This window comes from Scomber japonicus, chromosome 5 (genome assembly GCF_027409825.1).
Source record: "Scomber japonicus isolate fScoJap1 chromosome 5, fScoJap1.pri, whole genome shotgun sequence".
Classification (NCBI taxonomy): Eukaryota; Metazoa; Chordata; class Actinopteri; order Scombriformes; family Scombridae; genus Scomber; species Scomber japonicus.
Genome location: NC_070582.1, coordinates 699142 through 711641, shown reverse-complemented (window position 1 = coordinate 711641; position 12500 = coordinate 699142). Strand labels below are relative to the sequence as shown.

The window sequence follows — 12500 nt, the reverse complement described above, 5'->3', positions numbered from 1 at the left end:
TTGGCAGACGGAGAAGACCAGCGGCTCCAGCCTGGATGATGAGGCCACGCCCACCGAGTCCCAGCCAGCCAATCACAGCCAGCCGGCCTTCTTCACTCCAGAGCCCAGCCTCAGGAGAGCCAATGGGATTCAAGCTCAGCTGAGCTATGACTCACCTGTCCAAGAAGCTCCGCCCACTGCTGCTGCTGCTGCTGCTGCTGCTGCAGGAGGTAGAGCCTGAAAAACTCTCAAACTGAGCTTTATTGGCATGAACAGAAACGTGTTGCCAGGGTTTGTCTCTGTGGAGGCTCGGCCTTCTTCCAGTATCATGATTTCTGTCTTGTTAGATTCACTGTTAAGTCAGTACTGATGCTCCACCCACCACCTAGCTACCAATCAGGGTTTAGCTGTGGTCTGATAGGGGTTAGGGTTTAGCTGTGGTCTGATAGGGGTAAGGGTTTAGCTGTGGTCTGATAGGGGTTAGGGTTAGAGGGTCAGAGCTGTAGGAGTTGTGACCCATGTTTGTTTGTTGTATTGTCGTAGTTATGCCTGAGGGGGGGGGGGGGGGCATATTGGGGAGAGGATGTTTGTCCCCCTGGGTGCTCAGGGTGTCTGGTTCTCGGCCTGTCCTGGCATTCAGGTCTCCACTAATTACAATGTGACCATAAGCCTGGAAGTGGTTAATGTCTTCCTCTAGGATGGAGAACATGTCCTCTTTAAAATATGGGGATTCATTTGGGGGAATGTAGGTGGCACATAAGAGGATGTTTTTCTCAGTTGATGTGAGTTCTTTATTTATTTCTAACCAGATGTAAAAGGTTCCTCTTTTGATTGCCTTAATGGAGTGGGTCAATTCAGATTTGTACCATATTAGTATACCTCCCGAGTCTCTTCCCTGTTTGATCTCTGTTAGCTTGGAGGATGGTATTACAAGCTCTCTGTAGTTTACAGGGCAGCCAGTTGGACCATCTCCTCTGTGCCATGTCTCCTGTAGGACAATAATGTCTCTGTTTGTGATTTCTTTGGTGAAGTCTGGGTTCCTGCTCTTGAGGCTAAAGGCCGTCAACCTCAGACCTTGTATATTCCAGGTTTCACGGTGCAGTTGTTCCAGAGGGTTTAGGCCTGGACCATGATTGTGTAGAGCTCACTGAGCATCTGGTGTATGCTGAGATCACATGGTGGGGCTCTGTCAGGTGAAGAGTTGGGGCTTGCTCTGCTTACAACCTGTGCATATGTGTGGTATGGGGTTGGCGGAGGGAAAGCGGGCCTGGCCTGGGGTGTGACAGGATGTCCTCTGGATGCAGTATGGTGTCTTCCAGGTGGGGCAGGTCCTCTAGGTGCAGTTGGGTGTCCTCTGGGTGAAGCATGGTGTCTTCCAGGTGAGGCAGGTCCTCTAGGTGCAGTTGGGTGTCCTCTGGGTGAAGCAGGGTGTCTTCCAGGTGGGGCAGGTCCTCTAGGTGCAGTTGGGTGTCCTCTGGGTGAAGCATGGCGTCTTCCAGGTGGGGCAGGTCCTCTAGGTGAAGTTGGGTGTCTTCCAGGTGGGGCAGGTCCTCTAGGTGCAGTTGAGTGTCCTCTGGGTGAAGCAGGGTGTCTTCCAGGTGGGGCAGGTCCTCTAGGTGCAGTTGGGTGTCTTCCAGGTGGGGCAGGTCCTCTAGGTGCAGTTGGGTGTCCTCTGGATGCAGTATGGTGTCTTCCAGGTGGGGCAGGTCCTCTAGGTGCAGTTGGGTGTCCTCTGGATGAAGCAGGGTGTCTTCCAGGTGGGGCAGGTCCTCTAGGTGCAGCTGGGTGTCCTCTGGGTGGAACAGGTCCTCTGGTTATTGGCCTGGGTGGGGAACTCATCTGTCTGTTGCTCCTGTGGTCTGAGGTTGAGTGCGACGTCCTTCAGTGTCTTTGCAAAAGTTGGGACTGGAGGATGTGTAGTTGGTCGTACAGGCTGTGGAGGTCTAAGGTGGGACGCCACATAAATATTTGTGCATTTACCCTTTGAATGAGAGCCGGACTCTCTCTCTCTCTCTCCAGACGTGTCCTCGCTCGCCCCCTCCCTCCCAGGACAGTCGGCTCCTCTCACGTCCCTGCAGGTCCACTTCATCCAGAACCTGATCCAGGAGGCGGTGGAGGAGTGCAGAGAGTCGTGTCACAGAGACATCATCAACCTGCAGGTGGAGATGGTCCGCCAGTTCTACATCCAGCTGGTACGAGCCAATCACTGATCAGCACCAGTACACCAGAGAAGAAGAACAGTCTCTGTACAGGAAGTGATGTCATTGTGTTGTGGTTTCAGAACGAGATCCACGGCCTGGTGGAGAAGTATTCAGTGAACGAGTCTCTGGTGGAGGAGATCGAGAGGCTGAGGGAGGAGAACCGGCAGCTGAGGACCAACTACTGACCTCTGACCCCTGACCCCTGACCTCATTAATAATCAGACTGTAAAGAGTTAATAACTGACCCCCAATAACGTATTAACTCTTTATAAACTGATTATTAATGATTAATGGAGGATTCATCTTTTGGTGATGTTTGAGTTGTAATAAAGTTTGTCTACAGAATAAATAAAGATTCATATTTAAAATAAAAATGACATCAGTCACGTTTGTTTTAATGTTTTTATTATTAATAAAACTAGAAAATAAAGAACCAACTGAAAACTCCTTAAAAAAACGTATGAGTGACAGCTGAATGGGGGGCGGGGCTTAACTCTGATTAGCTCTTTAAGGCGATGCGATGACGTCATCACTCCTCCGTGTGGCTGAGCAGGAAGTGAGGTCGCAGCACGGACAGGATGGGGCCCCTGGGAGCCCCGGCCAGGCAGTACGCCTCGTCCACGCTGACGCCACGGGAACGCAGCGTCTGCAGAGCGCCACCACAGCGTTCCCGCCCACCGCGTGACATCATCAGCACGATCCTGAGAGGACTGTCAGAGACACCGAAACGCCCCCGCAGCTCACCGAGCCGCTCCGAGAAACGCTGAAGAAGAAGAAGAAGAGTGATTAAAGCAGAGTTTTTATCGAACCCAGCTGACCCAGCCTTTATTCAGTCTGACCGTCTGCTGCTGAACTAAACTGAGACAAACACTCTGTTCAGTGCTGACGGTCAAAATGAATACAGTACATTTCAGAGCGTGAACCTTCTGACTAGTACTGGAGCTGAATCAGAACTTTTACTTCAAGTATCAGAACTTCTGCTTCAGTACAGACACAAAAAAATTCAAATTTCTGATCATATCAGACAGTTTGGACTTAAAATGCTTGTAAACACTTTAGTCCAATCTACTTCAGACCATAACGTACATCTCAAAATCAGATAAGAACTTCTAGATCATTCATTCAGTCAGCAATAGACGACTTTAACCCTTTATAGGACACTCATTGAAAGGAAGGAAGTAAGGGAGGAAAGAAAGAGAGAAGGAGGAAGGGAAGAAAAAAGGAATAGGGTACCTGAGCCGCCTGATGTGTCGCCACGCTGTCATCGTCGACGCTGTCACCACAGAACAAGACTCTGAGCTGCTGTGACGGACAGGAAGTGGTCTGTTGGTCCAGCAGCACTGAGAGGACTCCTGAAACCGACAGCAGAACCTTCAACGTCCTGAACATTCAGACTGAGATTAAAGGCAGAGAAGAAGAAGCTCACCTCTCTGTGACGCCTGCAGCACCTCGGCTCGGTCCGCTGACACAAACAGCTGCACCTCATGTTTCACCAACGTCTCCGTGAAATCCTCCTCAGCCGAAAACCAGAACCGGCTTACCTCCAGACCTGCAGGAAGACCACAAACCCAACCGATCACTGACCAGCTGACGGATGGATTACCGTAATGTCTGGTGCTGCTGGTTAAATTACCGTAATGTCTGGTGCTGCCGGTTCGGGTTAAATTACCGTAATGTCTGGTGCTGCAGGTTAAATTACCGTAATGTCTGGTGCTGCTTGTTAAATTACCGTAATGTCTGGTGCTGCTGGTTCAGGTTAAATTACCGTAATGTCTGGTGCTGCTGGTTCAGGTTAAATTACCGTAATGTCTGGTGCTCCTGGTTCAGGTTAAATTACCGTAATGTCTGGTGCTGCTGGTTAAATTACCGTAATGTCTGGTGCTGCCGGTTCGGGCTAAATTACCGTAATGTCTGGTGCTCCTGGTTCAGGTTAAATTACCGTAATGTCTGGTGTTGCTGGTTCAGGTTAAATTACCGTAATGTCTGGTGCTGCTGGTTAAATTACCGTAATGTCTGGTGCTGCTGGTTCAGGTTAAATTACCGTAATGTCTGGTGCTGCTGGTTAAATTACTGTAATGTCTGGTGCTGCTTGTTAAATTACCGTAATGTCTGGTGCTGCTGGTTCAGGTTAAATTACCGTAATGTCTGGTGCTGCTGGTTCAGGTTAAATTACCGTAATGTCTGGTGTTGCTGGTTCAGGTTAAATTACCGTAATGTCTGGTGCTGCTGGTTCAGGTTAAATTACCGTAATGTCTGGTGCTGCCGGTTCGGGTTAAATTACTGTAATGTCTGGTGCTCCTGGTTCAGGTTAAATTACCGTAATGTCTGGTGCTGCCGGTTCGGGTTAAATTACCGAAATGTCTGGTGCTGCTGGTTCAGGTTAAATTACCGTAATGTCTGGTGTTGCTGGTTAAAGTACCGTAATGTCTGGTGCTGCTGGTTCAGGTTAAATTACCGTAATGTCTGGTGCTGCTGGTTAAATTACCGTAATGTCTGGTGCTGCCGGTTCGGGTTAAATTACCGTAATGTCTGGTGCTGCTGGTTAAATTACCGTAATGTCTGGTGCTGCTGGTTAAATTACCGTAATGTCTGGTGCTGCTGGTTAAATTACCGTAATGTCTGGTGCTGCTGGTTAAATTACCGTAATGTCTGGTGCTGCTGGTTCAGGTTAAATTACCGTAAGGTCTGGTGCTGCTGGTTAAATTACCGTAATGTCTGGTGCTGCTGGTTCAGGTTAAATTACCGTAATGTCTGGTGCTGCTGATGATGCGGGCGCTCTGCTGCTGCTGCCGGCTGTCGGTGGTGATCAGCACGATGTCAAACAGCAGCGACTCAGCAGGATTTTCCTCCAGCAGACGTTGGTTCACTCTTTGCAGAGCCTTTTTATTAACACACATCAATGATTTCATATTTGAAACCAGATAAAACAAGGTTGCATTCAGTTGAATTTGTTAATAGAAAAATATAAATATAAACATCAGAATCTTTTTAACATGATTGAGGTCAAACATGAACTTTGACCTGCAGCAGAGTGAAGGCCACGCCCACACCGTACACCTCATCATCATCATCACCGGCTTCAAACACCGCCCGAGACGTTACCGCGACGACCATCGCACCGTCAGCATCTTTCTGCAGGAGAGACACAAAACTTGAAACTGTATTACAGTAAAGTACTAGTACCTCTAACTGTACTACAGTAAAGTACTAGTACCTCTACCTGTACTACAGTAAAGTACTAGTACCTCTAACAGTACTACAGTAGAGTACTAGTACCTCTAAGAGTACTACAGTAGAGTACTAGTACCTCTAACTGTACTACAGTAAAGTACTAGTACCTCTAACAGTACTACAGTAAAGTACTAGTACCTCTAACTGTACTACAGTAAAGTACTAGTACCTCTAAGAGTACTACAGTAGAGTACTAGTACCTCTAACTGTACTACAGTAAAGTACTAGTACCTCTAACTGTACTACAGTAAAGTACTAGTACCTCTAACTGTACTACAGTAAAGTACTAGTACCTCTAAGAGTACTACAGTAGACTTGAGGATCTTAAAGTAAAATGATATTTTATATTTGCCTCGTGAAGTTTTATTACTGTTAATAATTAATTATGTTTTTATGGTTTAGTTCATAAACATTAAAAACAACAAACTTTGGGTCACTTCACTGCGACGGACGTGTGTTATAATAGTTTAGTAATAGTTTAACTTTTAGTGCTTTAACTTGTTTTATAATAAATTATTCATGAGCCGAATTTAGCAGAACACTGATGACGTCATGAGGTTTTCAGGTTCGTGTGATTTTCTGCAGAAAACCGGAAACGTTTATTAAAATGACTGATTTTTAAATGAAGTCTGGTTGAAAACTGGAAAATTGTTCCTGTTTATCAGAGCTGCTGGAGGGCTGAGTGCAGGTATGCCCCCCCCCCCCTCACCTGACCCCCCCTCTCCCTCACCTGACCTCTCACCTGACCTCTCACCTGACCCCCCCCCCCCCCCCCTCCTCCCTACCTTCTTCAGGTCTCAGGTGAGTCTTACCTGCTTCACGTCCGTGTTCAGCACCGTGGAGACCATTTCCTCCTGTCAGCTGATCACAACAACTCAAACAGCTGCTCCTCCTCCTCCTCCTCCTCTTTCTTGTTCTTCTTGTTCTTCTTCGGTTTTTAGGGCAGTTTACCTCCGACATGTTTCTCTGCTGCCACCTGGTGGACTTTACTCTCCTCCTGTTTTATCAGTCTGTCCATCAATTCAGTTCTTTTAAGATTCCTCAACAAGCATTTTCTTTCCGTAATTAAACTCCTTCAATCTGTTTTTTTCTCTTTGCTGAAGTCGCAGTAAATGTTCTCTGTGCGCTCTCATTCTTAAACATAAAACATAGAAATAAGACGTTAAAGAAACATAAACATATATAAATGCTAAGTGTGTCCATTAAATATTAACATTTCACTGTTTATCTTTGCTTTACGGCTTAATGAATGTCCAGCTGTACTCTGTGAGAGGGGTTGCACATCAAACTGGACAACTCCGCCCACGGGGGGAAGGAGTCGGTTCGTCCTGCATAATAACACCAAGTTGTTTCCTGTGTTATCTCTCCTCTCTTATCAGGTGATCTCAATGTTCAGGTCTGGATAATATCTAATAACTACGGAAGCACAGTTTTATCCTCAGAGCCGATAAATAAATTACTAGAGCTGCATATTTATATTTAAACGATGCTCTCCACATTAATCCAGACTCATTCACAGGAAGATTATTATATTATATTATTTTAAGTCTGAAAACTTAAAACCCCATTCTTCCCCCACTCGGTTTATTCCTTCCTGTAGTTTATTTATTTTATGATTTATATTCATCTCTCTTCTCCATAAAGCTTCTTCATCTGCAAATAATCATCTTCTTCATTTATCATTTATTATAACAGAGAAAAGACTGATGACGCATATTTATCATTTCTGATCTTAACTCAGAACTCAGAACTTTTACACAGTTAAACTTTCTTCCTGCAACACTTTATTACCTAAATATTCAAACACACAGAAATATTAAAGACATAAAACCACCTAGTTTACTGTAATAAAGGATTTAACAGGATAAAGCTGAATTTAACTATATTAGAAATGAGAATAATTATGACGTAATTCCAGTTAATCAATTATTAATGATCAGAGTTTATGTTTGTTTTGTTTCAACGCATTTAGTTTAGTTTTTGGCTTGAAAGCAGATTTTTTTTTTATTGTTTCTTTATTGATCATAATATATTTAATTTAATCATAAATGGTAACCATGGTGAAGTGAAGCTTTAATTTAGTCTTATATTAAAATAAACGCACAAAGACAATAAAGTAAAATTATATTTATACATTATTAGAATGATCTTCACGTTTTTTATATTTATATTTTTATATCTTTATGTAAATTATTCCTCCTGGACGCTACGTTCGCTTTAAGAGCGCTGCGTGCTGACGTCACGTCCGTGTTGACGGGATGACGTCACCCCGCGCTGAGCCGTGATCGCTGTGATCAGCTGGAGATCTGATCCGGAGCCGACTGACCCCCCTTCAGACCGGTACCGAGACCGGGACCTGGACCGGGCTGCTGCGGGTCCGGGACTCAGACACAGAGGAGAGCTCGGTGCTGTTGCCGGTAAGAACCCCCCCCCCCCCCCCCCCCCGCCCCCCCACGGGACACACCTGCATTCCTGAGGGACAGGTGTGTCCTACCTGCAGCCCGCGGACCAGAGATCCGGTTTAACGAGTCACCAAGAGACAGACAGGAGGACCGGGAGGGGGCGGGGGGCAGACCGGGCGGAGACCGGGGGGAGACCGGGGTGGGGGGGAGACGGGGTGGAGACCGGGGCTCTGCAGGAAGGAGGGGGGGTACCAGGTGGACTGTGTGGAGGCGGGGGGGGCAGGTGAGACACAGCTGTGGTGTCTCGCGCTACGGAGTCACAGCAGGGACAAACAGACACACCTGTCCTTTGTTTACTTTGTGATTCATTGGTTGGTATGAGGAAGAGGAATAGTAGGGTGGGGGGGTGGGGCAGGCTGCTGGGGGGTCAGTGTGAGAGGAGGATGATGAAGATGAAGAAGATGTTTATTATTAATAGGAACTTATGATGATTACATTCTCAGTGTTTCAGTGCAGTGACGTCATTTTATACAATAATGTTAATATTTAAATATAAAACATTAAAACATGACAGCTCCATTACATTAAATATAAATGTGTGTGTGTGTGTGTGTGTGTGTGGGTCTCTCTGTGTCTGTCTGTGTGTGTGTGTGTGTGTGTGTCTCTGTGTGTGTGTGTGTGTGTGTGTCTCTCTGTGTGTGTGTGTCTCTGTGTGTCTCTGTGTGTGTGTGTGTGTGTGTCTCTGTCTGTGTGTGTGTCTCTGTGTGTATGTGTCTCTGTGTGTGTGTGTGTGTGTGTGTCTCTGTGTGTGTGTCTCTGTGTGTGTGTGTGTGTGTGTGTGTGTGTGTGTCTGTGTGTGTGTCTGTGTGTGTGTCTGTGTCTGTGTGTGTGTGTGTGTGTGTGTGTGTGTGTGTGTGTGTGTGTGTGTGTGTAGAGGGTCATGTCCAGCAGTCCACCATGCTGAAGCATCTGGACAAGATCCGGTTTCGGGGTCAGAGACGAGACGAGTTCCTGGATCTGGTCGATTCACCGAACACGTCTGATACAGAATGTAGCGAAGAGACGAAACCTCACGGCTCCATCAGAGAGGGGGAGGAGCCAGAACCTGAGCCTCAGGTACACACACACACACACACACACACACACACACACACACACACACACACACACGCAGACACTCTCTCCTACCGGTGGGACGGGCCCTGAACACCTCACCAGGGAGGCGTCCGGGAGGCATCCTGACTAGATGCCCGAGCCTCCTCATCTGGCTCCTCTCAACGCGGAGGAGCAGCGGGTCTACTCCGAGCTCCCTCCGGATAACTGAGCTTCTCACCCTATCTCTAAGGGAGAGCCCAGCCAGCCTACGGAGGAAGCTCATTTCAGCCGCTTGTACCCGCCATCTTGTTCTTTGGGTCACGACCCAAAGCTCATGACCAGAGGTGAGGGTAGGAACCCAAAGCTCATGACCAGAGGTGAGGGTAGGAACCTTTCGGCTCAGCTCTCTCTTCACCACGACGGATCTGTGCAGAGTCCACATTACTGCAGACGCCGCACCGATCCGCCTGTCAGTCTCACGCTCCATCCTTCCCTCACTGTGAACAAGACCCCGAGGTACTTGAACTCCTCCACTTGGGGCAGGATCTCATCCCCGACCCGGAGAGTGCACTCCACCCTTTTCCGGTTGAGGACCATGGACTCGGATTTGGAGGTGCTGATTCTCATCCCGGCCGCTTCACACTCGGCTGCGAACCGATCCAGTGAGAGTTGGAGGTCACGGTCTGATGAAGCCAACAGGACCACATCATCCGCAAAAAGCAGTGACCCAATCCTGAGTTCACCAAACCGGACCCCCTCTACACCCTGGCTGCTCCTAGAAATCCTGTCCATAAAGATTATGAACAGGATCGGTGACAAAGGGCAGCCCTGGCGGAGTCCAACCCTCACTGGAAACAAGTCCGACTTATTACGGGCAATGTGGACCAAGCTCTGACACCGGTCATACAGGGAACGGATGGCCCGTATCAGGGGGTCCGGTACCCCGTACTCCCGGAGAACCCCCACAGGACTCCCCGAGGGACACGGTCGAATGCCTTCTCCAAGTCCACAAAACACATGTGGACTGGTTGGGCCCCATGCACCCTCAAGGACCCTGCAGAGGGTGTAGAGCTGGTCCACAGTTCCACGACCCGAACGAAAACCACATTGGTGGACCCTCCACTCCAGTATCCCCAAATAGACCTTACCAGGGAGGCTGAGGAGTGTGATTCTCCTATAGTTGGAACACACCCTCCAGTCCCCGTTCTTAAAAAGAGGGACCACCACCCCAGTGACCTCAACCCCAGAGATAGGAGAGCCCACACCCGAGTCCCCCGGCCCTGCTTCCTTACCGGAAGGCGTATCAGTGGGATTGAGGAGGTCTTCGAAGTATTCCTTCCACCGATCCACAACGTTCCCAGTTGAGGTCAGCAGCGCACCGCACCCCCCCCCACCGTACACAGTGTTGACGGCGCACTGCTTCCCCCTCCTGAGACGACGGATGGTGGTCCAGAATCTCTTCGAAGCCGTCCGGAAGTCGTTCTCCATGGCCTCACCGAACTCCTCCCATGTCCGGGTTTTTGCCTCAGAGACCGCCCTAGCTACGCTCCGCTTGGTCTGCCGGTACCTGCCTGCTGCCTCCGGAGTCCCACAGGCCAATAAGGTCCTATAGGACTCCTTCTTCAGGTTGACGGCATCCCTCACCGCCGGTGTCCACCAGCGGGTTCGGGGATTGCCGCCCCAACAGGCACCGACCACCTTGCAGCCACAGCTCCGGTCAGCCGCCTTAACAATGGAGGCACGGAACATGGCCCACTCGGACTCAATGTCCCCCGCCTCCCCCGGTACGTGGTCGAAGCTCTCCCGGAGGTGGGAGTTGAAACTCTCTCTGACAGAAGACTCTGCCAGACGGTCCCAGCAGACCCTCACAATACGTTTGGGTCTGCCAGGTCTGACCGGCATCCTCCCCCCCCATCGGAGCCAACTCACCACCAGGTGGTGATCAGCTGACAGCTCCGCCCCTCTCTTCACCCGAGTGTCCAAGACATGCGGCCGCAAGTCCGACGACACGACTACAAAGTCAATCATGGAACTGCGGCCTAGGGTGTCCTGGTGCCCTCTCATCTACCGGGGTAAACATACAGGCACCAAGCCGGGGGTGGGGTTTGTGGGGGCAATAAGTAATAAGTACAGCGCAACCGACCCCTTTGGCCCCTCCTATATGTCAACCTATAAGACTTCAGCCAATGGCAAAGAGCCACAAAGAAATACATTTACACATCTGTGTGTGTGTGTGTGTGTGTGTCTCTGTGTGTGTGTGTGTCTCTGTGTGTGTGCGTCTCTGTGTGTGTGTGTGTGTGTGTGTGTGTGTGTGTGTGTGTGTGTGTGTGTGTGTGTGTGTGTGTGTGTGTGTGTGTGTGTCTCAGGTTCCAGCATCGTTCTCTTCTCTTGATGAACCCAGATCAGATCTAAACGAGGTTAAAGCTCATCTAGAGATCGCCTTGTTAGAGAAACACTTCCTGCGTGAGTATCAGCTGTTTCCCTCTAAACTCCTCACATTACTGTTAGCGTTAGCGTTAGCACACACTCATTTTATTTAGTTTTTGATTTTCTCTTATTTACTTTATTTTGAAATTCTGACAACATTTCTTATCGTTCTTATTTTCTCTTTTCTTCATGTCGTTACTGTTTTATTATGAACTACATGAACCTAAAGTTTGATTGACGTATTGATCAGTGTATTGATGTGTGTATTGATCATGTGACCGTGTGTCAGAGGAGGAGCTGAGGAAGCTGCGTGAGGAGTCCAGCGTTGACTCTCTGAAGCAGGAGCTGGAGAAGGAACGCAGCCGCAGCTCTGAGCTGGAGCAGAAGATCAGCGAGGTGCTGAGGTCCAGGTGAGCCTTCAAACCAAGCTTTATTAACACAGCCGCTAACGGACGGACGCCATCATGCTGAGGTCCAGGTGAGCCTTCAAACCGAGCTTTATTAACACAGCTGCTAACGGACGGACGCCGTCATGCTGAGGTCCAGGTGAGCCTTCAAACCAAGCTTTATTAACACAGCCGCTAACGGACAGACGCCATCATGCTGAGGTCCAGGTGAGCCTTCAAACCAAGCTTTATTAACACAGCTGCTAACGGACGTGTTTCTGTGTCGTTGCTTCACAGAGCCGAAGATTCACCGTCTCTGACCGCCAGAGCCCCGCCCCCCCCATCACCCCCACCTCCCCCGTCCCCCCCACTACCTACAGCCAGAAACACAGGTGAGCTCATCATACGCACCTCTGCTACTACTGCTGGCAACAGGAAGTGTCTGATATTAACGTCATTATCCACGAATCTGTGTAATATTTCCTTAATTAGTAGTTTGGCTGATAAAATGAAGAACGTGTTTTTTTTTTCCCGCTCAGACAAACAGAAGGAAACTCTGTCCAACAGTTTGTTTAAGTGGCTTTATGAGCGTTTCGGCGTTTACGTGGAAGACTTTCGCTTCCAGCCGGAGGAGCAGACGGAGGAGACGGAGGAGCCGCTCAGCGCCAAGAGGTCAACAGGAAGTACTCTGTTATTTATGAAACATTTTCAACTCTAATAGAAACGTTTTAAATGCAGATGTTCTGTAAGTATTGACAGTGATTTAAAATAAAGTCTAA

The 12500-nt window shown here is 48.6% G+C and overlaps 3 protein-coding genes across 3 annotated transcripts in view; 2 read left to right on the top strand and 1 right to left on the bottom strand.

Moving 5' to 3' along the window:
* nedd1 (NEDD1 gamma-tubulin ring complex targeting factor) overlaps positions 1-2556 on the top strand; it is a 14756-nt gene extending 12200 nt beyond the window's left edge. The window contains exons 12-14 of the mRNA XM_053319332.1: positions 8-192; positions 1997-2171; positions 2261-2556. Of these exons, the coding sequence (XP_053175307.1) occupies positions 8-192; positions 1997-2171; positions 2261-2365 (465 nt within the window). The 3' untranslated portion in view covers positions 2366-2556. The remainder of the gene's footprint in view (positions 1-7; positions 193-1996; positions 2172-2260) is intronic.
* Positions 2557-2575: 19 nt separating this feature from the next.
* LOC128359171 (cytosolic 5'-nucleotidase 1B) lies at positions 2576-6369 on the bottom strand. The gene is made up of 6 exons (XM_053319608.1): positions 6224-6369; positions 5202-5312; positions 4924-5059; positions 3607-3729; positions 3414-3532; positions 2576-2943 (listed from the first exon to the last, which is right to left on the bottom strand). Exons 1-6 carry the CDS (start codon positions 6257-6259, stop codon positions 2710-2712), a joined length of 759 nt encoding a protein of 252 aa, XP_053175583.1. The 5' UTR covers positions 6260-6369; the 3' UTR covers positions 2576-2709.
* Positions 6370-7696: 1327 nt separating this feature from the next.
* The window catches only part of LOC128359151 (GRAM domain-containing protein 4-like), a 15044-nt gene continuing 10240 nt past the window's right edge, over positions 7697-12500 (top strand). Inside the window, exons 1-6 of the mRNA XM_053319588.1 lie at positions 7697-7828; positions 8748-8929; positions 11275-11371; positions 11625-11745; positions 12019-12113; positions 12261-12393. Coding sequence (XP_053175563.1) covers positions 8771-8929; positions 11275-11371; positions 11625-11745; positions 12019-12113; positions 12261-12393 — 605 coding nt within the window. The 5' untranslated portion in view covers positions 7697-7828; positions 8748-8770. The remainder of the gene's footprint in view (positions 7829-8747; positions 8930-11274; positions 11372-11624; positions 11746-12018; positions 12114-12260; positions 12394-12500) is intronic.

Bases quoted from the DNA above. Each gene is read 5' to 3' on its own strand.
- LOC128359171 (XM_053319608.1), bottom strand. From the start codon at position 6,259: ATGGTCTCCACGGTGCTGAACACGGACGTGAAGCAG. The intron at 3,533-3,606 runs GTGAGCTTCTTC...TGTCGGTTTCAG, and splicing joins GCTGCAGGCGTCACAGAGAG to GAGTCCTCTCAGTGCTGCTG. The intron at 2,944-3,413 runs GTACCCTATTCC...CTTCTTCTTCAG, and splicing joins CGACACATCAGGCGGCTCAG to CGTTTCTCGGAGCGGCTCGG.